Source organism: Opisthocomus hoazin, chromosome 4 (genome assembly GCF_030867145.1).
Source record: "Opisthocomus hoazin isolate bOpiHoa1 chromosome 4, bOpiHoa1.hap1, whole genome shotgun sequence".
Lineage (NCBI taxonomy): Eukaryota > Metazoa > Chordata > Aves > Opisthocomiformes > Opisthocomidae > Opisthocomus > Opisthocomus hoazin.
In genome coordinates, this window is record NC_134417.1 from 88,495,843 (window position 1) to 88,523,618 (window position 27,776).

Below are 27,776 nucleotides of genomic sequence, written 5' to 3' on the forward strand. Positions count from 1 at the left end.
AATGACATCAGAGTGTCAACATGCAAGATGGCGGCGCATCATCGGCAGAACACGGCGGGGCGGCGGAAAGTGCAGGTGAGGGGGAGGCAGGGCCCGGGGGGGCGGCGCGGCGGGTCCCTGGCGCGGCTCGGCCCGGCAGCAGCCGCAGGAGGGGGAGGACGGGTCTCGGCGGCGAGGCGGAGCGCGGCCCGGCAGAGGGGCGGTGGCGGGGGTGGGGTCAGCGGGCGGGGAGCGGCGGGAGGGCGCTGGGCCAGGGACGCTGCCCCCCGGCCCTGAGGGGCTGTGGGAGCGGCTGCTGCCGGCTGGGGGAGGGCCAGGGATGGGGGGTTTCTGTGGCAGCGCAGTCCGGCCCTTCCCTTTCCCAGCATCGCTGAGGTGAAGGGGAGACGCCCCTCGCATCCCCCCCACACCCACCAGCGGCCGTGGAGGGGGCGAGGGGCTGCCCGCCCCTGTTTTCCGAGGGGAAAGAGGTGGTGCTGGAGTCAGGTTCCCCGGCCCGGAGGAGGCCGAGCTGAGCCGCCACGCCCGCCTTCCCCTTTCCAGCTCCGGTCAGTGTTTCCTGACGGAAAACCTTGGCCGGGGCAGTCTGGGGGGGTGTAAAAGTTCTTAGCTCACCCGAGAGGCGATCAGACCTCGTGGTGTGGGTGCCTATGTAGCTGTGAGTACGCTGTTGTAGCCTTGGTGGGGAGCGGAATGACCAAAATGTGCGTAAAAAGTCAAGGTACTTTAACAGTAAAAGTCAGGAAAATGACTTTATTATGGTCCTCAACTTTTTTGTTTTCAGTTATGATACTACCAGCACTTTAAACATTTTTACAGCTTTCACTACAGAAAAGATGTAATGCTTTATCAATGTGCAAAGCTGCCTACCTCTAGTGGCAAGTGTAAGTTTCGGCTGTATCTGTCCACTGTGATCAAAAGAAATATTGATTAAGCCTGAAATAGCATTAGGATCCTTCCAAACAGAGGTGGGTTCTTTTTTTGAACACGTCTTTTGTGTTTTATCATACAGAGGAAATGTGCACTTCTTTACAGCCTTTAGTGGTTTTCGTGGTTAAGGTAAGCACTCAACCAAGATTGTAGAAAGAATTCCCGTGCCCTACCAAAAAACCCCTCTGACATTCTTTAAAACACAAAGAATCCAAAATATAACATCCCTTTACCAACTATGTTGCCTATGCTATAAACAAGTTTTTTCAGATTGCTCTCCTAAAGGAAGGGGATTTTATGATAAATAGGTACTTCTTTGATGTAGTCCTATTTCTTTATGAAGTATTATTTCCCTGACAGCAAAATGCATCAAAGAGTACATTGTTTCATTTTTAGCTGCTACATTCCTTTTCCAAACATTGCTTAGCTCAAAAGCTTGTATTTACAGCTGGGTTTGTGCTGGTTTATGATGTGTTCTTTTCAGCTTTCATTGTGTTATGTGATTTTTTTTTTTTTTCCACTTCATGTACTACTAGAGATCTGTGTCTCAGCCAGTACATTGTAAGTCTAGATGTGCAGAGAATAACTTTGATTATGTTATAAGCATATATAAAGCCTTGAGGAGAAACTAGTGCACCCCACCACCTAACTCCAAGAAACTCAGTATCGGTTTTGTATATTTTGTTTTATTTATCTTAATATTTTAATGTTATTAGTGAGACTTTTTATATTCTATTTGTAAGTCTCTCTCCCTTTTCCTCCTTTTTCCCTTCCTCTGATGGGAGGATGGGGGTTAACAGAGATCATCTGTCGCTCAGTTGTTGCCGGCCTGCTCAAAACTGCAACAGATTTATTTCTTGCACTCTTATTGTTTTACCTGCTTGGTTAGAGTCAGGATTTTGTTCATATAATGGAATTCTAAGTGGCTGTTGTATCGATCAGCCACTGATGGAAAGTTAAAACCACTAATGATCCATTTTGCTTCACAGTGGCTGAGCATTTAGGGCGCTGCTACATCAAGCTTTTGAGAGTGAGAGAGGTGGAGAAATTTCTCCCAAACTTGTGAGTCTAGGGGAAGAAGCTTTTTTAAAAAATGCCTCTTGGGCGTGGAGGAACTTGATTCCTTACATGGCAGGAGAGCTGGTGGGGATTTATGGAAATCGGAACTATTATTATCTTGGATGCACCTGTTTTACTGGTAAGCAGAACCGTCCAAAATAGTCAGTTTGGGGAGCTACTACATATAATTGTGTGTTTATGAGGGTTTGATCAGAATAGATGTTTTAGGCCTCACAATAAATTCCATGTTTAAAAAAAGGTAAGAAGTTTAATTATTTAAATGTGAGTCACGCATTTGAAATACCCAGCAGCACTGGTGTTTCTTAAGCTTAGCTATGCGTGTCTTGAAGGCTGTGGTAGTCAGGGTGTCCCCTGAGATGTGGGAAGGGAATGGGGACGCAGAGGTGTGTCAGACACTGCTGTGTGATGAGAAATGGTTGGCCATGTGCTGTACCTTTCAGATATGTTATCGTGAATTAAGTCAAGATGAAGCCACTTTTCAGCAGGTAGCTTAAAGCAGCTGACTGTGAGGGGCTGCACTGTAACTGCTCTCCCAGACTTGCTGCCTGGCCGGAATAAATTTGCCCCACCCCTCAAAACCTATTGACAGATTGTGTGAATTTTGCTGCAAGTGATTTGGATCAGCATCTTTCTCATAAAATTATCAAAAGGATTTTAAGTCCTTTTTGTCTTTAAGTCTCGTACAGAATAAGAAGATCTGTCTGCACTGACTGTCATATTTATGCACTAATACTGCAGTGTGACACCAAGTAGAAAGCAGTGAAACAAAACCGCTTTACATTTAGAAAATATTTCATCTACTGATTTTGTTAATAGTACCATTTATTAGAAGCCCACTGGATTTTGTATGCTGTAACTTATTAGATTTTATGTTTATATTATTTTTATGTTTTATATATAATACATATATAAATTAAAAATTTTATTCATTTCATATATTTAAGCAAATGAATAGCAAATAAGTTGATTCAGTTGTAAAAGGATTAAATGAACTTCTTAATGCCTTCCATTACTTTTATTCTAGGGCCTGGAGCACCTGATAAAAATTCAACTATCAATATGTTCTTCATTTAAAAAATTATTTTAAGGGATACATCTGCCCTACCAAGATACTAAGGCAATTAATTCCCCCCCCACCGTGGCTGACTGCTGTTTCTCCAATTTTTTGATGCAATTCATGTCAGATCTCATGGAATCAATCCAGTGATTTTGAGAAATACCTTTTTTTTAATTGCTCACAATAGCATTTGTGTCTTTGAAATTTTTCTCTACTTACAAACAAGGAATAAGTGCCATCAGAGCTCGGCTGTTTGCTGTTCCCCCACCATGGTGGTGTGGTGGTATTTTTAAAAGCAGATTCTACGCATCTGTTAAGACAAAGTCTGTTATAAGACATGTAATGTAACAAGGGTGATATGATTTCAGATCAGCTGATACATTCATCCATGAAGGAAACACATCGTAGATCCTGTAAGAAATTCACTTGGCTTTGTGTGCTGAAACAGATCTGTTGACAGTAGCTTTATCTGTGGAGCTCTTAGATAGTCATTAAAATGATTAGTCCTGATCCATTTAGGGTACTGAATCCCACAAATTCTTTGTAATGAAGGTCCATCTCCTTGTAATGCCTGTGCACTGCTGCAGTGAAAGATTGTTATTCGTTGTGGGAGTTTATAAAAGCTACAGCAGTTTAAATGTAAAAGGCTTTGATGGTTATTAAAGTATTTCACATCCCACAAATCTTGCCCCTCCCAGACCACCATGGCAATAAACCAACTATGATCTATATCATAGTCATTATTATCGTAGTGGTTTGCAACCAACTTTGTGAATCAACACAATGAACAAAGTAATAATGCGCGCTGGGTCTGCCCTGTTTGAAGTGAATGCCTGTTGGTGCTTAGAATCGCAACTTCTGGTGACCTTCAAAGTCCTCTCTAGGCAGAATACGATACCTTATCTGGAGCGATAAAGATGTGTGTGCCGCAGGTCAGAGTTGAATTTTATCACAGCAATTTCTTCTCAGCCAAAAGCCGGTTGCTTTTACATTGTTTAGATATGTGTGTGTATGCACATAGTCGAATATATGCTTTATATGTTTGTATTTGTTTGTATAGTTACTGTATTTACTAATAGTTCCTATATTTCTATATGCAGTGACACTCAAATCTAAAGAAGCAACCAAACAAAAAAACGCTCTCTGACTTTTTTCCTAGAAATAAGAATATAATGGAGAACCATATGTGGATTATCATCAGTCTTCCTCTACTCATCTTAGTGAACTTGTGGGTTTAGTGAGTTTGCCTGCTGCCACCACTCTTACACAAGTGTCAGGTCCTCTAAATCAGGTTGCTGTTGCTTTTATTGATTCATTTTAAGGAACAGTAAGAAATAAGATTTTAAGCATTTTTGATTCGGTTGTTACAGCAGAGTTACTTTTTCAAGTTTCTCACAGGAAGGAAGAAGGATGATGTTACATTTAATGCTGAACTGGTACTGAGATCTAGCATTCGCTCTTAGATCTACCACAGACTTATTAAGCCTGAAACAATATAAATCCTCTCTTTGTCTCAGTTCTCTTAAAATATAAACAATGCTTGCTAAGAGATGTTTGACTAAAGTCGTATATGGAAGTTATTAAAAGGAATAAAGGGCAAATTAAATTTGACCTTTATTTGAGTATTTCAGTACTGGTAGTGGGAAATGGTTGTCAGTCTTCCCTGGTGGTGTCTTTGAATGATGGAAGAACAGTGCCCAGCTGAGCCGACAGCCACAGTTTCAGGGTCTGCTAGATGGGAATTGAATAGTTATGCAAATTACATTATAGAAGGAAGTTAAAATTATTTTACTACATCTAATCTCTATGAACTTTTTTCCACTGCTAGTTTCTGTGTTAAGAACAATGTTTAGTTCTTTATTTTAGCAAGAAAATATTTTATCCATTGCATTTTAAGAAATTATGAAATTACTTTAGTTCTGTCCAGATTAAAATAGAAACATGACTTTCCATTTCCACAGTCCCGTGAAAGTATCAATCATATGTGAAAAATACTTTATTTACTACAGTAACCCACCTTTTGCTTTTTTGCATTTTTAAAATAGTTGTTTATGCCTCTTCTTTGCTTGAACTACTAAATTAAAAAAGTAACAGTATGATGAGCAAAGAGCTCATTAAAATGCTTAGGTGACTAAGATAGTTTGACAGTCTTATTTGAGAGGAATGAAGAGATAGCTCTATATTATACTTGAAAATATAACAAATATGTGGGGTGAATGACAGAAGAGGAACAAATTGAAAAATTGAGTATTTGTCAAAAAATGCCCCGCTAACAGTTTGGAGAAGCAAGAGCTGAAGAGCCCCTGCTAATCTTCAGTCTGACGCTATATTTCAGGAAGAGATTGTTCTCCCTAGTAACTAACATCTGAATTGATCTATTGACTGTTAGGTTTTGAATTCTTTTAGTTTGTGTCTTATCTGCTCATATGTGGTGTTTTTAACTGAATATTTTCGTTGGCTTTATTCGAAGAGTTTGAAAGCAGCGTGAATTTGATGGCCATCCCTTTGCCTTGTGTTGTGTATCATGTTAGACCTTGACTTTGTAATACTGTTTTACTCAAGTAGTCTGTGCAGGTTGTCTGGCAATGTAGACATGATATGATCAAGTCCAGGTGAGGAGTTGCTCATGCATCTTGCTCTCTGCATCACAAAAAAAAAATACTTCAAGTATCTGAAGTGTTTTAATGTAACACTATTCTGCATGGTTGGTGGTGGTTTCTCTCAGTAATGTCTCTGAAGCTGTGTTTGCGGAGACTTGAGCATGGGTAGCAAGAATATTGTGGATGAATCTGGAATGGGTGAGAGAAGCTGAGAACCTTGGAAATTAGGACGTAAGCGGAAATTGGGAGGAAGAGCTGTGACTCTACAAGGACTGTGTGTGGCTAACAAAGACTGTGAGCAAGAAGACCTTTAAGAGCTTTGGGACATAACATAAATGTAGTGAAGGGACTTGTGGAATGGTAGTGAAGAGTATTCGGGCAGAAGGATTCAGGAGGCTCTTAACTTTGGTCCTCCAGTGTTGGTCTATAGAGCTGTTCCAGCTGTTTCTGAAACAGAATAGGACTGGATGCATGCTTTCTATAAGCATCAGTTTGCTTACTATGCTGCACTGGGACAGGATAATTCAGTTGAGGTGTTGCCCACATTCGTTAAATGGACCTGTCAGTTCTTGTGGTATAGAATCTGAAATGCTGTAAAACGTTTCTTCAGTGATAAGGACCACTGAACATTTTGTTTAATTTCTTGGTTTTATGTTGTGTAACTGAGATCTGATCTGGAAAACATTTTCTTTATGCTGCTATAATGCAGTTATTGGAGTGAAGAATTGCTTTCAGATCTCTAGCCCAAGACTATGCCTTGAAAGCATTTGTAAAACACTGGTACTTATGTATCCAAATGATTCCTGCTGTGGGCAGATTGGATTATACCAAGCCTAAAATTTTACCTTGTTCTGATTATATTTTACAGGATCGGGGAAGAGGCATAGCTGGCAGCTTCTCCTCCTTTTCCCTATGTATGAGGGCTTTCCTCATAGTAAGGCATAAATTCTGAGTAAACTCTGCAATCGGGAGAGATACAGCACAGTGTGAATGGGGTAGCTCTGAAGAAACTGCAGTGTCTTATAATTGTGTTTACTGAACAGTAATAATGGAGAGTGCTGTAGCCTTCGCAATACGTCTCCTTAAATCTCCCTTTAGTGTTTCTGAACAAAACAATGACATAACCTATACACACAGTACTGTCAAATATAGGAGAGAAACTGAGTAATTTATCTGTCTGAGAGAGCAATAAATGTTTGTCCTTCTTATTATATTAAAAAGTAGGTAGTTTTAAAAGCATTGGTTTCAAAATAATAGCGACAGCTGAAATAGATGTCTAGAATTTGTATCTGCAGTCTTTAACTGCTTTGTAATCCTCAGTGACCCTATCCTCTCCCTTGTGAGTCTGGGAAATACTGTCATCGCAGCTGTAGAAACTAAGAACTGAGACACAAACTCAGCGTGTTGTCTGGGATCACCCAGAATATCTGCGCAGAGTAGGGTACTGAACTAAGGATTCTCTGGGTCTAAGCTTGACTTGTAATGATTAAATAATGCTTTGGGCTCCAGTTCTAGCACTGCTGATATCTTCTCTATGATTCTTCCCCCTTTTTTGGGGGGAAGTGGGGGGAATGACTGAGGTGGTGTTGGTAACTCAAACTGACAGACCTATTTAATGCTTGTAAAGCTCTTAATATTTTTCTATCTCAGAACCTCACAAAGATGAAATTGATGTTAGCATTTTATGGCCAAGTCAGCATCTTAATACCATAACTGAATTTGTGTAAATGTATTTTAGGTTTCCTATGTGATTAGAGATGAAGTGGAGAAGTATAATCGAAATGGGGTAAATGCACTTCAGCTGGATCCAGCATTAAACAGACTCTTCACAGCAGGCCGAGACTCCATTATAAGGATATGGAGTGTCAATCAGCACAAGGTAAGTCAGGAGATGATTCCTCAGTCTAAACCCACTTTTTTCCACGTTGTCATGCTAGTAAGCTGTCTACAGCTATACATCCAATACTGTGTTTTAACAGCTGCCGATTATTATAATAGGAAAATCATTTTGGTATTGTTCATATCGTAACAAAATATTTGGGACTTTACAAACTTACATTTGGGCTTATCCTCCAAAGAACTAGTCACAGCTGAGAGAAAAAAAGTTAAATATTGAGTGATGTCATTTCCAGTGATAAAGGAGACATAACTACAGTTACTAGGACTGTGTATATTCTGTTAGTTATTAGAAGAGTATGTTGTGTTGAAGACAGAGAACTAAATTATTAGTCACAGAATCACAGAATGGTTGAGGTTGGAAGGGACCTCTGGTGCAGCCCCCCTGCTCAAGCAGGGCCACTGAGAGAACCATGTCCAGACAGCTTTTGAATATCTCCGAGGATGGAGACTCCAAAACCTCCCTGGGCAACCTCACCCTCACCGTAAAGTGTTTTCTGATGTTCAGAGGGAACCTCCTGTATTTCGGTTTGTGCCTGTGGCCTCTGGTCCTGCCACTTGCTACCACTAAAAAGAGTCTGGCTCTCCCGTTTTCACACTCTCCTTTCAGCTATTTATGTACATTGGTGAGATCGTCCCTGAGCCTTCTCTTCTCCAGGCTGAACAGTCCCAGATCTCTCAACCTTTCCTTATGGGAGAGGTGTTCCACTCCCTTGATGATCTTTGTGGCCCTTTGCTGGACTCTCTCCAGTATGCCCGTGTCTCTCTTGTACTGGGGAGCCCAGAACTGGACGCAGTGTTCCAGATGTGGCCCCACCAGTGCTGAGCAGAGGGGAAGGATCACTTCTGCTGACCCGCTGGCCATGCTTTGCCTAATGCAGTCCAGGATACCATTTTCCTTCTTTGTGGCAAGGGCGTGTTGCTGGCTCATGTTCATCTTGGTGTCCACCAGAACCCCAGGTCCTTTTCTGCCAAGCTCCTTTCAGCTGGGTGGCCCCAGCTTATACTGGCGTATGGGTTCCACTGAACAAAAGGCCGGTGTTAGGAACTTGAGCAGATGACTGGAAACCAGGACTTCCATGTAAAAGGTGCAGAGTATAAAACTTCGTGAAGTTCATGACTTGGAGAAATCCTGAGAGATCTTTGTATTGTGTTTTGATTGTTCTGTTCCTCTCTGCAGCAGAACAAGTCCAATCCCATAAATGAAAACTTAATATTAGTTTGACGGTCACTGTTGCTTTGGTTAGAAGTATTTCTGTGATACAAAACCAAACACTTTAAGGTGAAATTGTAGAGGGAATGAAATTGTGAGTTTAAAATGTATAGGAATTACACTAAAAACTAATTTGTGCTATCTTACATAGCTGTATAGTTCTTTCACATGATAATTCTGGAATAGTGACTTCAAGCAACTCTACATTAGGCAACGTTTGATGCATTTGAAGGTTGAAAAGATGTCACAACAGGATCTGATAGTCACAATGTTTTCCATTCGTGAAGAGATCTTACAGACTTTTTTCCTTATTTTACAGCAAGACCCTTATATAGCATCTATGGAACATCACACAGATTGGGTAAATGATATTGTGCTCTGCTGCAGTGGTAAAACATGTAAGTACTTAAATGTTTGAAAATGACAATATTCAGAAATTATGTATAAAAGTATATTATCTACTGCTTTAATTATTTTCCGTCTTCTTAGCTCGTAAAATTAATTTGTGTAATGTGTATTTTAAGTTTGGTAAGTAGTGTAAGGAGGTGTTTTACTGACAATTTAAATGTGTTTAGATATGCTTCTTTTAATCTTTTTGAAAAGGAAATTAGAGCAGTACAAATATGCTCTAAAGTAATATGTAAGCCACTAAAGCTTACTCTTTATTCTTTCCAATTTAGTGATATCTGCTTCTTCAGATACTACTGTTAAAGTGTGGAATGCACATAAGGGATTTTGCATGTCAACGCTAAGGACACATAAGGTGAAAAACATTATCTGTAAATACTGTGTGTTTTCATTGACAGTCTTTTAAACATTAACATGTAGACCTCAAATGGATAATATTGTTGATTTGTGTTGTTATATTTACTTTATTGTAGGATTATGTGAAAGCCTTAGCGTATGCAAAAGATAAAGAACTGGTAGCATCTGCTGGACTGGACAGACAGATATTCCTCTGGGATGTGAATACTCTAACAGCACTGACTGCCTCAAATAACACCGTAACAAGTAGGTACCCTAGGGAGGGGAGGCAAATGCAATGCATTTTATTGAGTAGCGTAATCTGTGAGATCAATTTAAGACTGTAGATACCAGTTTCTGTGCGTACATGGAAAATGTGCAAGAAATTTCAAGGTGGTTTTAGTGTGTACTCAGTCCATTTGTTGCATTATATAATAGCTGAAAATCTAGATCAGCCAACAGTTGTGGAATTTAGAATAGGGACAGGTTTCTTTGAACATTTTCTCCTGCAATGTAATGTGCTGGTGTTCTCTGAACAAGTATAGCCTTGTGCTGGCAGGTCTGTGTAGCCTTCAGAAGAGAGATTGCTTCTAGTGAGTTCTGTTGGACTGCAGGATAGTGTTGGGATGGCACGTGACTGCATGTAACCGAGTAGATTTACCTTCTATTTCTCAGACATCTTCTTTCACTGAAAATATAATTATTTTATCACCAAACTTTACTGATAACTGTAAGTTATGCTATCTTCTGGTTGAACAGGGTGTTTTTTGAAGGAAGAATTTATTTGCTGGCTCACAGGAAAATTCAGTTATGGGAGGGGAAAAAAAAAAGGATTTCTTGAACACCATGGAAGTGGTATAGAACCTAAGTGATTCAAGTGAGTCATAATTGGAAGATGGGGAGTAATGAGGAACTGATGCTTGTTTTGAGCTCAAGATCAAACAGAAGCGGAGGCATTACCTCTGAGATGATAGAAATAAATTTGCATTTCTGGAGGTAGAACAGTAATGCTTCATAAGGGGGAGGAAGGGGAAGCGGGGGAGTTGTTTTTCTTTCTTTCTTGTGCTCCCAACTAACAGTGTTTCTGTTGGGAAGAACACGGTATGTGTCCTTAAAGCATCTGGTTTTCCTCAGTCCTTTCTAACAATATTGCTTTTTCAGAGTGCAAATGATTTTTTTTTTTTTTTTTGGTGCATTAATTTCTGATGTGATTACAGGAAGCAATGTACGCAAGCATTAAAAAGGACGTCTGTTTTTAAGGAGTCTCTCAGCCAGCATAGCCATAAGTTAAGTTAGGTAGAAAGATTTTGCTTTTGAGAGGTAGTCCCTTCCAGAAGAGGGTGAAGTTGAGCTTTGCTTTTGTTCTGGCATAAATTTTGCTTCTGTACACTTCAGAGTCTCTCTTCCATTCCTGGCGTCCAGCTTGTGATAGCTGTACCTTATCCTTTCACCAGTTATTATGGTTGTTTGACAGTGTGCTGACCTTGAGGAGTTTTCAGTCCTTTTCACCTTCAAGCATTCTGTGGGGACAGTGGAAGACTATCGCTTTATTTTGTCTACAAATAATAGATTTCATTTGAAAGTTTACATTTGGGTAGCCATGGCTAGTGGTTAGGAGGACCCTGAAGTAAAGCTGCATAATTCTTCCACTGTGACAAAATGCTTATGATACTGGGTTGCAAATGCTGTGTTAGAAACTTATATCCGTATTGTACGTAAATCGTTAGGTAGTTTCCTGTTTTTGCGAGCGAGACAGTTTGTTGCTATTCTCAGCCTTTTTGGTGTACATTAAATGCCTCATGGTGCTCTCTAAATAGACGATTCTCCTTCGCTGTGTCTGTGCTTTTCCCCGTTGAGGGACTGGTACTTTAATCTGTCCAAAAGTAGATCAGGCTAGATGGTGCAGAATTCCTCAACTCTGATGGTAGTTGTGATGCTAAGGAGTTGCCATATGGTCTTCCCAAACACAGAGGTAGCATCCGTTCCCAAGTAACACATTTCAGCACTGCAGTGTAGCTTCAGTAATGCATCTCTGCTGAGTTAAGAGGAAAGCCTTTAATATATAATGTAGAATTTTACTGCTACTTGGCTTGGAAAAAAATCTCTGTAAATCCAAATGCTGCGTATAAGATCACATAGAAGTGTTGTTCGCTAATAAAGTGGTTTTGAAGAGCAAGACCACCTTGATGGTCATGGCTGTGAGTTGTGGTGCCAAAAGAGCACCAGGATTCTGAAGACCTTAAGTTTTATGCAGCAGTAGATTAAGAATTGGGATGGGGTTTTCCTAGCAATATGCTGTCTATAGTCTTTCTTTTTTTTAAAGCAACTCTATATGTGGGGTAGAGTGGTACTACTTTCATGGATCAGAGGGTATTAAAGTATCCAAAAATACCATTTTTGAGTGAATAAGTATGTTTTTCAGATGACAGTGTTAAAATTGAAAATGTAATTCTTGTTTTCAAATAGCTTCTTCCCTGAGTGGGAACAAAGATTCTATCTACAGCCTCGCAATGAATCAAATGGGAACAGTTATTGTATCGGGGTCCACTGAAAAGGTAAGCAAAAATCTGGTAAGGCTTATTTCATGTTTCACTTCAGTTCAAAGTTTAGTGTAAAGAGAGAATTTTGTTAATTTTCAATGTCATGTCTGTAGCAGCTTTTGTGTTTTTAATAGTGAGGGTAGACACTGTTGTGTGTTGTTTTTTTTTTAAGCGGGTGTGTAAGTGTAGAATACAAATACCAGCCTCACTCCGAAGATGTGTATATATCCATATAGCGGTAACAGACAGAAGAGACAAACAGACCATCTTGTGTGACCCTCTCTATATTAGACATCATTACGTTTCACCCCAAGGGCTCTGATTTTGCGGGGCACATTACTCAGATGATTATAAAAGCTGAAGCAGTTGCCACAGACAAGAAAGAAGTGATGCCAGCAATTTGTAAGACCCCTGCAGGAGGTGGGAAATGAAGTGAGCTAATGAAATACAAGTGTTCCCAAGAGATAGTTCATGTTCCTTGTTGTAAAGGAAGCTGAAACACCCAGAAGTCCACTGCAGGTTGTTTTTTCTAACATTGCAAAAATTTTATTTCCAAGTCAATGTAAAAATAAAAATAGGATACACCAGCTAAGCATCTGAGAGGATTCTCAGAATCTTTTTTTTTACCCACATAACTCTATCGTGTTTCCAGCCACTTCTATTCTTTAATTTCTTAAGAAGACAGAAAAAGCCAGAACAAATGCAATTAAAATCAAGCGAGAAAATCACATCTGATTATTAGAGGTGCATAAGATCTAGTTATGTCTATCTTTTTCTAATGAAGTATGTTTTTGGTGATGCATGTATGCATGTTCAGAATACGGGTCAGTTTATTCTGAAAAGCTTATTTTTCTGTAGAGAAAATGCATTGGTGGGAAGGATGGTGTTAATGCCAGTTACCCAATGTCTACTTCCATAGGTTCTAAGGGTGTGGGATCCGAGAACTTGTGCAAAACTAATGAAACTCAAAGGGCACACGGACAATGTAAAAGCTTTGTTGTTGAACAGAGATGGCACCCAGGTATGTGCTTTAACTTGAGACAAAGGCATTTTACAGAACACAGAAATGTCTTTAGTTTTTTTCAATAGGATAACTGTTTTATGTCATAGATTGCAGAAGGTAGCTTAACAAGTATTTGACAGATATTTAGTGGTTAAGGGAAGGATGCTGGTGGGCGAAAGCTCTATTTTATTACAGGTGCACGTAGGTATGGGGGGCTGGTTTACATAAGGTATCTGGAAATTCTGACTGGAGCTGTTAAGTGCCAGTATTCATTTAGCCCCATCTTGATGGAAAAATTTAACCATAAGAATTATGAAAGCTCTTTATGGAAAAAATTATTTTAAAAAATTGAAATACCTGCTTGATTTAAGTATGATGGTTGTTGCTCAGTGTCTTTCAGGCAGCTCTGATGGGACTATCCGCCTGTGGTCCCTTGGGCAGCAGAGATGTATAGCCACATACCGAGTCCATGATGAAGGTGTTTGGGCTCTGCAGGTCAATGAAGCCTTCACTCATGTTTACTCAGGAGGAAGAGACAGGAAGATTTATTGTACAGATTTACGAAATCCTGATATCCGTGTGCTTATCTGTGAAGAAAAGGCACCAGTTCTTAAGGTAATTGATTTTAATTCTGAGAATCACGTAATGGTTGAGGTGAGAAGAGATCTCTGGGGGTCATCTGGTCCAATATCCCTGGTCAAGGGGGTACACCTAGAGCTGATTGCCCAGGACCGTGTCCAGATGGCTTTTGAATATCTCCAAAGATGGCAACTTCACAACCTCTCTGGGCAACCTGTGCCACTGCTCAGTCACCCTCACAGTAAAAATGTAATTGTGTTGCGTGCTGTCTAACGAAATAGTGGCTGGAGGTATAAGTAGGTAAAAGAATGTGTATTGGGTAACAAGTGTTTACTACACCGCATCTTCAGTATATTGGCTTTGTCTTCTAAATTACATCTGAAACTTATTTGTTTGACAAAGATAAATGCCTGGCAGCTTCCTAAAATATGCAAATTGAGATATTACTGAAAATGAATGTGCTTCAAACATGAAAAGTGGTTTTTACCTGACTCTAGTACGGTTTTAGGAAACTAAGCTGGCATTGACAAGGCTTTAGACAAAAATGGATGTTTCTTCACAGCAATACATATGCACAGGACTGTGTTAGAATATGTTGCATACCCGTGGAAACCAGGAGTAAAATTTGTTGTGGATTTTTTTGAACACCTGAACATGATGTTTTCTGAACTGGAGGAAACTGCATGCACAAGTCTGAGTCTTTTGAAGAGACTGCTGTGTGGATTTTTTTTTTTTTTTTGCTGTCTGTAACTTTAGATGCCATGACCTTGAAACATGTGGGGGTGTGAGGAGTGTGCGATTGAAACAGATACCAGTATATAAGCAATCTGGCTTTCATTGTGAGTGAACTCTGTTGGCTTAGTATGTTCAGATAAAATCCTGGATATGTTAATGTAGTTTTGAAAAAGTCAGAATCTGAGAAATTTCGTTCAAAATGGAAAACGAAGGCTATGGTCACCTGTACAAAGAAGGGGTCTCTAGTGTCTTAGCTACAGTGATTCGTTATTTTCCAAGAAACGTAACAGCAGAGCCAAACGTATAAAGTTCTGCTGGTGCAGAACTTCTTACATTCTCTTTTTAACCATGTGAAATATTGGAATGCAAAGTAATTCAGAAAATATTGCACTTGTCAAACTGTCCACTGGACAAGATTGCATCATGCTAGAAACAACTTTAAATACTGGTTGTTTAGACATGTTGCATCTACTGCTGTCCGTGCCCAGAACTTATGTGTTGAATATATGAAACAATTTCTCTGGAGTTTCAAAAAATGCAGCTTAGTTATTTTTCATTTAAACTTTGTATTTCTTTAGTTAACTGCAAGTAATGCTGTTTCTGAGATACACTGAAGTATGGTAGCAGGTCCACACAAAACAAATATTAATTGAACAAAGGAAAATTAAGTTAAGCATGCCTAACAATATCTGTGGTTTCATTATGTAGATGGAACTTGATAGATCAGCTGATCCTCCTCCAGCACTTTGGGTTGCAACAACTAAATCCTCTGTCAATAAATGGGTAAGTGATATATTTTACACTCCCTGAGTTCAGTTAAGTAGTCATGGGATTTGCAGTCTTGGTTTAGGAACTGTTGGACTGTTTCTTGCTATGATCTGTAAGCTTTCTTTAAAAAAAAGATAAAATACTGATATTGAAATAGATCAAAAGAGACTAAGCTTTGAATTACTTCCTTTGCTATCTATTTATGTTGCTTTTAAAAATAAATTATCTTACTCAGAACTGGACGGTTAACGTCTAAATGGCAGCATGAAGTGGCTGTTGTTACTCACAGATAAAAACCAAGCTTATAGGCTGTTGTGAATGTGTCATTATTTTGTTTCTTCAGACTTTGAAGGGAATTCATAATTTTAGAGCATCTGGAGATTATGATAATGATTGTACCAATCCTATACCACCCCTGTGCACACAGCCTGACCAAGTTATAAAAGGTAAACAGCTGTTTTCTAGAGTATGTTATAAAATCTGTTGTCATTAGCAGAAATGGTGGATCTTTAAGACTGGCTCAAGTTTTTAGGTAGTTGATACTATGATTTTAACTGAAACAAGACTGTGGTTATCATCTGCCTAGTATTCAAATAGTGTTTAAACCTTGGTGATATCGAAGCCTTACAGAAAATAGTGAAACCAAAGAATAATCACACATGTCATGTTATACAGTTGAATTTAATGTATTATTAGGAAAAAAAATCACTGTAGTGACTTTAATTCTTGTTTGCTTGCTAGGGGGTGCTAGTATTATTCAGTGCCACATTCTTAATGACAAGAGACACATATTAACCAAAGACACAAATAATAACGTGGCATACTGGGATGTCTTGAAGGTAAGTATATAATTTCAGGTTAAGCATCTACTGTTGGATGATTAATTATTTTGTACCTTTTTTATATATTTTTTTAGCCCATGAGATTCCTGTTATAGAAAGTAAGTCATCTTTCTGTCCCAAGATGTAATGCAAATACTGCTTTTGAAAGGGGAGGGGACATTTCTGAGCTTTTCTGTGTCTTTGCCGGACATGAGGCTGACCTGCTCATTCACCTGGATTCAATGAAGTATTGACATCTTCATTCACCTGAAATTCAGACCCTTGAATTCTCTCCTGAAAATAGTAATGTTTTTTTTGATTGGGTTTTGTTTCACAGAAGGCTCGTAGACGCCCATGGGCATGTCTGCCCAGTGCAGTATGGAATAGCATGAGAAAGCTTAGCCTGCAAAAGGGAAACCTGTGCTTCAGGTCCTGCTACAAACCCACTGATCCCAAGCAAATGTGCTGACTAGTAGTCTGTGGATTATTCTGGCAGTGTGAAATCACCACCTCCTTCCTTAGCTGGCAAGACAGCAGGCAGGAAGGCAGGACTGGAAGGAGAGTTAGCAGAAGGAAGTGTGGCTCCCACCAGGTGTTACTTGCTCCTGTGAGAAGAGACAGACTTGGTGTGGCATTTCTTGACTTGCTTTATCCAGTGATTGGTCAGAGGAGAGGGAAAGGACTGGAATCCCAGATCAGTGAGATGGTCAGCAATTTCTTCTCTTCCAAAATCCTGTTTGAAATTCTAAGTCTTTTTTTTCATCTTGAACTATGTAGCGCTTCAGCCAAGATTCAGTACTGAACTAAAGCATGCTCAGTTAACTCACCGAGTAGCTGACTGAAGTGAGAAAGAAGGGAATTAAGTTGGAGAATGTAGATTTCTACTAAAAATTATCTAGATGACTTTTCTGGAAAATCGAATAGTTTTTTTTTTCTTTCCATTTACAGTTGGTATGCATTTAAGTACAGCATTAGATCTCAGGACCAAAGTCAAATGCTATTGTACTTTCATTCAATTCTCCTTCTCTTTTTTCAGTAAGGGTTTCAGAAGCATCTCTTAGATATGTTTAAATACATACCCGCTTTAGAGACAGGGTTACTTACCAGGCCAAAGTGTCATCTTATGTGTAGGATCACTGCACTCTAAAGCTGAGACTCTTTACTGAGGATGCTGGAAGAGAGGAGGTTTTCTTACCCTAGCTACACCCTTCAATCTTTGCTTCCTGTAACTTTTCCTGGATTTTGAGGAAATAAGTCCTTAGAGTTTGCTTAAAGTACGTTTCGGGACTCTGCAAGTGGATGACAAGAATTTGGCTGTTAACAGACTCACTTGAGGAACTTTAAAAGTATAAAATAAAACAGATAGGTAAACTAATACAGGAAAAAAGAATTTGCACACAAATTCAGTCACTGCTGTTCCCATTGCAGTAGTTCAGCTGAATTTGTTGCTCGATTTGCAACAAATATTTGTGTTTGGTGGAGAGTTGTACTGAAATATTGATAATGATGGGGAAAAGAATAACAGAGGATGCTAGAAGACACCTATCTGCACAGTGATAGGGAAAATTTGTTTTATTAATATGAAGTAATACTTCTATACCGCTCCACAGGCTTGATGCCGCTAACTCGGAAATAAATACTAAATAAAAAATAAAAATTACTTACCACATCAACTATTGTTCAATTTTTTTTTTTTGAAACATTTGAACCTGTAACTTGTGTGTTTCTGGACTATAGTACTCATGAAAAAATCATAAGTCGTAATCATTCAAAGTGTATACAGAAGTCAAGTAAAAGATTTGGGGTGTTGATATAACTGAATTCTTGGAATTTAAAACCTTGTGTATTTCTTTTGGTGTACAGGCATGTAAAGTTGAAGATCTTGGGAAAGTAGATTTTGAAGAAGAAATTAAGAAGAGATTTAAAATGGTGTATGTGCCAAACTGGTTCTCAGTAGACTTGAAAACTGGGGTGAGATACAACTATATCTGTTGTTTTAATCTCATATTTCATGTGTTTTCATATACTGTTTGTTCACAAAGTTTTTAGTGTGTCATAAGTTTAAAGAACGATCATCATTTATCTGATGGGTTAGGTTTATTTTGAAGCAAACCAGCAAATTTTACCTCTGTTCTTAATAATCTGAATAACAGATTTTTTTTTCCTCATGTTATGGTCAGTTTAAATCCACTTGTACCAATTATGAATTAATACAGTATGGTAAACAAAATGTGCTATCATGCATTTAGAAATTCTTTGTTTTGTATTCCCAGCTAAGTATGAATGAATTTATAGACTTGTTTAATACAAAACAGCTATTGCATTCCTCTTCCTGGTGGTCTTTTTCCAACAGATGTTGACAATTACTCTGGATGAAAGTGACTGCTTTGCAGCGTGGGTTTCAGCAAAGGATGCTGGATTTAGCAGTCCAGATGGTTCTGATCCAAAATGTAAGTTTTAACTAATATTGGTGTTTTACTGAAACAAACCAGTATGTATGTTTCAAAGTATTCCAGTGCCACATATATCAGCAATTGATTGGATTTTAAGGCTTGTTTTCTTGAGACTAAATTCTGCAGAGAATTCTCAGGTGATAGTGTTTGCTTTTTTCAGAAACATTTTGGTAATGTTCAGGTTTTCTATTTAACTTGGTTTTAAACCTTCAAGAAGCAAAACAGAAAAAGTAATATTGCTAACCTTGGATCTATTCCCTAATGTAAAGAATGTTACAGCATGTGAGTGATCCAGCAGTAGTGATTCTAAAACCAGCTTTTTCTGAAAGATTGTAACGTGCAGCTCTGTGATAAACAGATTCCTGTGCCTATAAATAGTTTGTTTTGCGAACAGAACTGCTCAAACTTTTGGGAAAGTTTTCAGCTGTGGATCAGATGTTAGAATATTGTGATGCCAAGGGTTTGGCGTAACGGAAGTTCTACCTTGCTATGTCTTGACAGTAAACCTGGGAGGGCTTCTGCTACAAGCACTTCTGGAGTATTGGCCTAGAACACATATCAATCCAATGGATGAAGAAGAAAATGAAATAAATCATGGTTAGTATTTTAATATTTTCCTTTTTTAGGGTTTGTTCATACATTCTGTTTGTTTATATTTTTGTTTCTTTAACAGATACAACTTGATTTGCTGTCTTGTCTCTGTCTCTGTAATGCATTATAGACTAATGTTTTTTAATGCTTTTGAATTTGCTTCACAGTAAAATTTGCTGAGTAGCTTTCTTCTTCTGAAAGTGTCAGCAAATATCTTAAGAACTCTAGTCTGTAAAAAAAGTAGGCGAATAGATTATTCTGAAGTTACAGAAACATGCCTTGATGAAAAACAATTACTGGCAAAACTAAGGCTTGACATGGAAAAGAAACAGCCTAGATAATGACAGCAAAGAGCAATCGTTCAGTTAGGCAACATTAGCCAGTATTCTCTTGATATAATTCCAATTTGCTTCTAGGTATTATGAGCAATATAAAAGAAAGATTTATCAGGAAAAAAATGTTCAATGGATATTAGAATAATACATGAGTAGGTTTATACAAAACCACCTTAGAGTGGTGTTTTAAGGTGATAATGGTAAGTCTAATCAGGCATGAGATAACAAGCGCAGCTATCTAAAATGTGACATAGTGGCTGAATTTCACAGAAGAAGCGACTGTGTAACTCTTTAAGTTTGTGGATTATTTTGAAATTAATTCAACCCAGATCAGAGTTGACTGAAAAGTTTCGTCTTTGGCATTTAAGAAATTGCTTTCTACAGATAATGCAATTAAGAAAACTGGATGTTCATCAAGATATTCCATTTTGTGACAAAGATTGTGCCAAGAGTTAGCTTCTTTCTTCTTTCAAAAATGACCTGCGTAGAGGGTTAAAGCACTTGGCAGGCTTTTCTGGATAAAGTTGCTGATTCCCTTGTGTATTGGCAGTCTACAGCTTGAAAGTCAGACAGTATATGAGAAGTGTAACCAAGGCTTTTGTATTGTTGGAACACGGATGCTGCACTACTTCTTTTGTGAATAGCTGTGGGTTAGTGGAATGTTTAGGATATTCAGAATTGGTCTTCATTTTTCTGTTTGAAAATAACAGTTAAGAAACTGACACTGAACAGCTACTGAAGAAGATAAAGTGCACCTGTTTGACACTGCAATTCAAGCAAGGAGACAAGAACTTAAATGTATATATGTTTATGTGCAGTATTGTTCCTCTCATTAACAGAACTGTTACAAAGAAATCTTTCAAATGTAGGATTTTTCACTTTAATTTCAGTAGCATTCATTCCTTCTATTAGAGAATAGGTTTTCTTTTTTTGGTTTCTTTGCTTGATGTGGTTTTTGACCTTTCTTTCACTACATATGTTGCTGGTCAGAAAGCTGAGGAATTAGTTATCTCATGAGACTATGCCATTTAAATTTCTTGTGTTGCTTGAATTCAACATCGCATTCAAATTCAGTAATTAGATGCTGCAGTGTAATCAAGATGATCTTTCTCAGGTGAAAGAAAGCCAGCTAAGTACTTCTATGCAATGTTTCAAGATAACTGAATGACTAGAAGCTGTGCTCTTCAAGAGGTGCATAAATAGTGTTGATTTTTCGTTAATTGTATCCTGAATATCTGATGTGAAATCAGGTTTTTCAGTGTTTGAAGACCATACTATATATGGTCTTATAACTAGCTAAAAATAAATTGAGTTTAGAATGCAGTAACTTCAAGGCAATGTGAGTCTGAGCTTTACTAGTAAACTGCTTTGACATCTGGCAAATCCAGGTAGAAGAGCAAAGGTAACACCCTGCAGAGTTCTATACTGTCAGTGTAGGGGTGGGGGAATAGTCTCGTCTCAGCAGAATCTCTTTAGTTGGTTTCTAATATTAGTGTTGTGCAGTTTGACAAATCCTCAGAATTCTGTTAAGGAACCAGAGAAAACTAATAATCAGGTTTTGGCTCATGAGCTCTGTTGCTCTTTTCTTAAAGGCTTTTGAAACAGGCCTTCTACAAACCTGTGTTGATCCTGTTACTCTCTAGTGTTCCTTTCGATATACTTGCGATGTGTTGGAAATGGGGATTTTCTTGTTTTTCGTGAAGCTTATGATTTTGTTAATTTATGAAATACGTTAGCTATTAGGTGGAGAAGACGCTTTTTGGTCTATTTATACTCAGTTTTAAGGCCTAGTGCAGTCTCACTGTTGTGTATATTTTTTTCCTACAGTGAATGGTGAACAGGAGAACAGAGTCCAGAAAGGAAATGGATACTTCCAAGTGCCACCACATACACCAGTTATTTTTGGTGAGGCTGGAGGACGCACTTTGTTCAGGTATAAAAACTCAAGAGTGTAAATTCAGTGGCTAAACAATCACTTCCTTTGTGCAAGCAAAAGTGTTCTCAAAATGTAATACTTGCATCCGTTTTGTACTGTACATTCAAGACATGCCCTTAACAGGCAAAGTAGGCAGCTGGCAATGGTAATTTTGCGTTGTCCAACAGAGTATGAGGTTTGAACCTCAACAAAGTGTGGGCTTTTACAATGGTAAGAGTTGGATATTGTTCTTGGTTGTATGTTATAGCTTTGAGATCTCTTTGAGTGCCCTCTTCCTGCAAATTGATTAACTATATTTTGTTTTAGAATGCATTCGTGCTACTTTAGATTCCTGTAGAACTTCTCTTACAGATCTGTTGTGCTGGTCTTTGAGCATTAATGACTCAGACTGGAGATCCTACTCAAGAGTTGGTTTCAGCTCCCAAAATTATAGTTTATGAGCCATTAGAAGGTCCTGAGCTCTGGCAGGCAGGAGCACAGGTTCCGTATTGTAATGTGTATATACTGATTTATTTCTTTTTGTTGTACATTGAAAAGCCTAACTGTGATACATGAAACGTCAAGATACAGTTTAATAGTGCTGCCAAACAAATGCCAACTGTGAAGCGTTTCGTATTTACGGACGTGGTGGATTTTAGGGGTGGTGGATGTTTGATTCATTGTTTTTATTTCCCAGGCTGAATAGACCCAAAAACTATGTAACTTTCAGTCTATGAATTGTTCAGTAAAACAGGGTGACCTTTTTCAGCTTTGAAAAGTGATTTTTTTTTTTTTTCTGCAGTGTCAATGTGTTTACATTGTAGCTGGGGCTTAACATTTGCATCCATTCTCTACTGGTGGATTTTACATCTTATATAGTTTGTTCTGAAGAGAACACTGAAAAGACACCACTGAAGGGAGCAAGCCATGCTTATTGGACCTAAAAGGTGGCTTGCAGGACTCTCTTGACAAAGCACTTAACTGGAATTTATTACATTATGCGTGGCTTTGTTTCACCATTGTATGTGAGCATTTCTTAAAGTTGGTTTTATTCTTTCCATTTGGTGAGGGCTTACCAGACGCTTCACATACAAAGCTCACTTTTCCCAAGCAGAAGAGAATTGCTTTATGCCAGGTGCCTTTCCCCTTCTCCTGACAGCTCCGTATTTCAGCACACGAACATATGCAATCCACGAGCAAAACAGTTTTTTCAATTTCTCTCTGCCGTAGCCTACAATGTCCTGAGATACTTCTCCCTGTTTCTGCTCTAGGGATCCGTCATCTTCCTGCAGCTACATTTTCTGGTCTTTACCAAAAATACATGATCACTTCCCCAATAAGTTTGATAATGTGAAGGGCCGGCTAACCAAGTTCAAGCTCCCTGCCTGTTAAAAGGACAGGTCCTTTCCTGAAAGCTTTTTAATGCATATTACAATAATTGTTTTCATTCACAGAGGTTATTTCTGTATGTCTTAGGTTATTATGTCGGGATTCAGGTGGTGAAACAGAATCTATGCTTCTTAATGAAACTGTGCCACAATGGGTAATTGACATCACTGTGGATGTAAGTAGCACATATATAGACTTTGCTTTTTTTGTTGTATTTTTTTAAGGTGAACTACAGTTTGTTTTTTTAACTGTACAGGATCTGAAATGACATTTTAAATTTTTGCTCTGTTTAAAGTAAGTGGACTTGAGGTCTGTATTCAAGACCCCTTGAGATTCATTATTTTTGATATATCTAGATATGGTATTTTTGCTCACTTTCTTTTGACAGAAAGTCCTAGAAAAAGAACTCAAAGCACTGTGCATAATTGGTATCCTTTTCAAGTGTGGAGCTTAGGAACAGAGAATACTCTTCATATTGCTTGGTCTTTTAGTACTACCTAATTTCCTTTGAAATACATGATAATTTATATTCAAAACGAGATATAATATGTGTATCATCTAAATTGAAGCATCTCAGGAGTATGAGTAATTTGGAAGTTGGCTGTGGTGGTTATGTTGATTAAGAATCTCTTGAGTTTTGGTAATTAGTAGCTGAATATACTTAACATACCAGCTGGTGGAAATAGGAGTTGGTAACAATTCGTCCTAAATTAACACTTTTCAAATTGGTTTCCTTCTAGAAAAATATGCCCAAATTCAATAAGATTCCCTTCTACCTCCAACCTCATTCATCATCAGGGGCAAAAACTCTAAAAAAGTAAGTAATGCATATTTGACTCTGAAAACTGTAGAAACAGAAAGGCAACCTTAAAAAAAAAGGGGGGAGGGGCAAAAAACAGTTTGCCAGAGAATCATATTGTGCTTGATGAATTTGTACGAGTTTCTAGTCACTTAAGCAGCATCACTCTGAAGCACTGAATTATATCAAAATACTTAAAAGAACTGTAGGTTTCTTTTGGGTTCAGTGGGTGGTTGCTTAACTTCACGCTAAGAAACGTCCAAGAACTAACTACTGAAATTAGACTTTCTGCCTTTTGTGGTATTTAATCAGAAAACAGAGGAACATGTAGATTGTTACGCTGTTTGGAACCACAGTTTTACATTATGTTTCCCATTTCTAACAGCGGTGAGTAATCACTTTTTAAAAGGAAAAGATACAGAACCTGACAGTAGGGAGTGCAAGAAAGTCTGCCCATCACGTTAGCTGTAACTGGGAGCTGTACAGGTTAGAAAGCAACGCAGGTCCTCAGATACCAAGTCAATGCCATAGACAATAAGCCTGCCATTTGTATGCGGCAATTTTTGGTGTTTTCCACAAATATCTAGTTCCTCTTGAAGTCTTGTTGAATTCTTCACATCAGAGACAATTTGTGAAAGAGGAGTTTCATAGACTTTTTGTGTACTTTGTGGAAAAACTGCTGCTGCTTATTACTTTAGAATGCCATTTTGTTAATATGTTAGGGTGAACAGCATATTCTGGCTTATCTCTTTCATTTTTCCACATCCTTTGTCCTTCTCTTACTAATCCCTTTTCTATTGAGAGAATGAGACTTGTGTACAATACTTTTCATCTAATGTTTGATTTTAATTTGATCTTTTGAATAACTTACCACTTCTGAGTCTCTTTTGCTATGTGAATCTTTGGATAAATAGCTGTTACTATCATGGTATTCTGGATGATCCTGATAATTTACTGTTAAACTTAGAATGTAAAGAGCTTCTCTGTGTAGTTGTGTAGTTTGCTACAGATTAGGGCATTCTGAAGATAAGCAATACAGTTTCTCAGGTTTTTTTCCTCCCAAACTTTGCTTACCTTATATAGAGACCGACTGTCAGCGAGTGATATGCTTCAGGTGAGGAAAGTGATGGAACATGTGTATGAGAAAATCATAAACTTGGATAATGAGTCTCAGACAACTAGCTCTTCCAATAATGAAAAAGCAGGAGAACAAGAAAAAGAGGAGGACATTGCTGTGCTAGCAGAGGAGAAGATTGAACTTCTGTGCCAGGACCAGGTAAGTTAGTCAGGCTTTTTAGCCTGTGGACAAAACCAATGTCTAACAGTGTATCAGTTGTGAATTTCTGAGCACTGAGCTTGAAATATGCTGTAGATTATCTGTTACCTTTAAAACAAAGTAAGTGTTTTGACGTCACGTTAACTGACTGCTGACACAAGTTCAGACAGTTTCAGACAGCTAGATCAAAGAATATATATAGTACGCCTGTTTTGATTTGGTCTGGTAGTAGCCTTTGTAGGATTACTTACTCATACTCAACAAATGGACTTAAAACACTTCCAGAGAGTTCCATTTCTAGTATTTTTGGAATGGTTTTGATTATACATTTCTATCAGAGTTTAAAATTTGTCCAAAATCATGAATTGTCTAGTAAGTGTAACAAGTGCATGAGGATTAAATATTGAGGAGGTGATTGTAATACAAAGTTATGTGGTACATCGGTAAAATCTTTCAGTGATGCCACAGGTTTACTTGCTAGTTGAAAAATCTGAGCCTTTGCATGGTTCATCTTTGGTGCCAGTTCACCCATAGGATTGTTTTGCCCAACCAGACCATTTTGTCTTTGAATATCTGACAATCTAACAGATTTGTGGCATAAAAGATGAATTTTTACTGTTTAGGTTTTAGATCCGAATATGGACCTTCGAACTGTAAAGCACTTCATTTGGAAGAGTGGTGGTGATCTGACACTTCATTATCGCCAGAAGTCAACGTGAAGGGAGTGGTGGACCCCCATGGTTACTTATTTACTTGACCATACTGTACTGGTTCCAGGAGTAGTACTATAGAAGCCCACTGAACCCCTAAGGTAGATGAGACTTCTAATGACTCAGTATGGACGGAAAGTATACATTTAATTGAAGTGACTAATAGATCTGTAATATAGAGGAAAAAATCTATATGATTTAAACTAAAGTCTGTCCTAGTCTCAGCCAAATGAGATGGGAAGTCCCTGAGTGGTTCGTGTTGTGTGAGATGTACAGAAAATGGATGATTATCCAGTGCAGACTTTTGCTTCCTTCTTTTTGCTTTTGTTTTTACAGAACGTAATATCCTCATCTGCTCATGCTCGATACGAAATTGTTTTGGCCATATTAGTCGCTGTGCTCACAATATAATTCAGAGCCGCACACAAGGTATTTTTAGTACATTCCATTCATGAAGTTCCTACAGTGATTTCTCAGAGGTTACTCAAACATTTCTACCAGCTAAAGAAATTTGGAAAAGAAAACCAACAGAAAATAGTTATTGCATACTTCAAAGAATCGGCCCATTTAATTGCAAATGAAGGGTTAACATGAGACTTGTTTTACTACTGCAACTCAATTGTTGCTTTAGAGAGCTGTTGACGTGCAGAATAAGAACACTAGATAAATATTGTAGCAGGGTCAGTCCAATGATGCTGTGCATCATAATAGAGTGAACATGCTTTCCAGCAACTTAGAGTTGGGTTTTTATTAATATATGTAACTACTTCCTGCACTGTGTCCTAGGTGTTCTAAAGACACACTAGTCTAATTTTTGGTAACTGTGCTCCAAAACTATGTGACATTTTGTTGAAACTTCAGACCATTCTGAAAATAACTTCATATGTTTCATGTTAAACTTTAGAAACTTCTCAGCAGAATTCATATTCATGATATAAAATTACTTATTCTTCTTTTCTGAAATTTTATATGCAGTTGTTCTTTTGTTAGATTTATGCAGATCTTCTTTTCACTGTTATTTCTAAAAATCTGTGACTGTCATAGACTCATAGTAGTCTTTTATAGAATTTAACTTATTGGGGGGAGGGGGTAAAGGCATTTCAGCTTTTTGTGAGAAAATGTGGGGCTGTCTCAGCAAACCATTTGTAGCCAGAACAAATTACAAATCCTCATAAAGAAATTGTGTAAAAATTACTCTTGTCTGAGGCAGAAGCACAAGTGCCTTCAAAGGGCAGTATATTATTTGAGTTTCTTCAGGAGACATATGCTCTTGCCCTTCCTGTATCTTGCTATCAAGGTTTAGGTCGAGGCCTAAAGAAAGTCCCAATATTACTGGGATTGTATTGGTCAAGCAAAAAGTAAAATATTTTTCATCGTATTTTGTTTGGAAAAACAGTTAAATCATTACCTTCTGCACTCTTAACCTTGCTAAACAAATTCGTTGCTTAAGCAAAAAATATGGTTCAGAACTAAGCTAGCATGTCTTTTTTCCCTGTCTTTTGAGTTTCAGTTTTTAATCCCATTTCTGTGTATGCTCAGTTTGGCACAATTGTGCTATAATTGCCCATTTTTAGTGATATTTGTGAATTAAATGGCTAAACAGAACTGTAACTTTTATTGATAAATTGTCCTGATTTGTATTTATTAATAGCAAGGGTCTACGTTTGTTAGAGTAGGCACTGTTTGGGTTTTTGTTTTTTTCTGGTTGTCTTGCTGCCCCTTTGTATGCATTGGAATTGCTCCCAGTAATTTTGTTTGAAATCAGCCAAGGCTGTAATTTTCCTTCTTTTTTTCTTTCTAACCATCCCGAAACACAGTTTCAGGAAAGATTGACAGAAGAGTCTGCAATGCCAGAAGGGTAAATGATGTTTCACAGTTGTATAGAATAAAAGGCTTTAGTTAAAATATTTTCAGATTGTTTTGTGTATTGGATCGATTGTGCAATTTTAGAGCTTGGACCGTTTCCATTTAATGGTTGTATTACAAAGGGCTTCAAAGTCCTTTGAAGCCTGAAGTGATGGGAAAGGCTGAAGAAATGGCAGTGCCTTAACAAAATCCCTTAAAGTTGATCTTGTGATATGGTTGGATCTAAGACCTTAGCAGGCACGTGAGCCTTCAAATGCGAGCTCCGAGATCCCGTGGAGGTGGAGAATGTGCTCCAGTATTGCTGTTTGCGTGGGCAGTACGTGCTTTTGTATTATGAAAATATTTTGTGCTAACACCAAGGTAATAGCTAAGAAAAGACAGCCCTGCTACAAATGACTCGTGCCGATTGGCACAGAGTTTTCTGGATGTGGAAAGGTTACAGCCCTGTGAGGGACACACGGGAAGCCAAGACTGGG

At 38.3% G+C, this 27,776-nt stretch overlaps 1 protein-coding gene across 1 annotated transcript; it reads left to right on the top strand.

Moving 5' to 3' along the window:
* WDR48 (WD repeat domain 48) lies at positions 1 to 27,341 on the top strand. The gene is made up of 19 exons (XM_075419830.1): positions 1 to 75; positions 7,406 to 7,546; positions 9,096 to 9,174; positions 9,457 to 9,539; positions 9,658 to 9,787; positions 11,987 to 12,075; positions 12,980 to 13,081; positions 13,454 to 13,678; positions 15,086 to 15,160; positions 15,489 to 15,591; positions 15,887 to 15,984; positions 17,830 to 17,937; positions 18,320 to 18,416; positions 18,921 to 19,016; positions 21,173 to 21,278; positions 22,737 to 22,824; positions 23,390 to 23,466; positions 24,532 to 24,724; positions 25,348 to 27,341. Exons 1-19 carry the CDS (start codon positions 28 to 30, stop codon positions 25,441 to 25,443), a joined length of 2,034 nt encoding a protein of 677 aa, XP_075275945.1. The 5' UTR covers positions 1 to 27; the 3' UTR covers positions 25,444 to 27,341.
* The last annotated feature ends 435 nt before the right edge of the window (positions 27,342 to 27,776 follow it).

What these genes read in the sequence shown, in the direction of transcription:
- WDR48 (XM_075419830.1), top strand. Translation starts at nt 28, where the DNA reads ATGGCGGCGCATCATCGGCAGAACACGGCGGGGCGGCGGAAAGTGCAG. An exon ending in GCCTGACCAAGTTATAAAAG is followed by an intron (nt 15,592 to 15,886) that starts GTAAACAGCTGT and finishes TTTGCTTGCTAG; the next exon opens with GGGGTGCTAGTATTATTCAG. An exon ending in CATACTGGGATGTCTTGAAG is followed by an intron (nt 15,985 to 17,829) that starts GTAAGTATATAA and finishes TTTGGTGTACAG; the next exon opens with GCATGTAAAGTTGAAGATCT.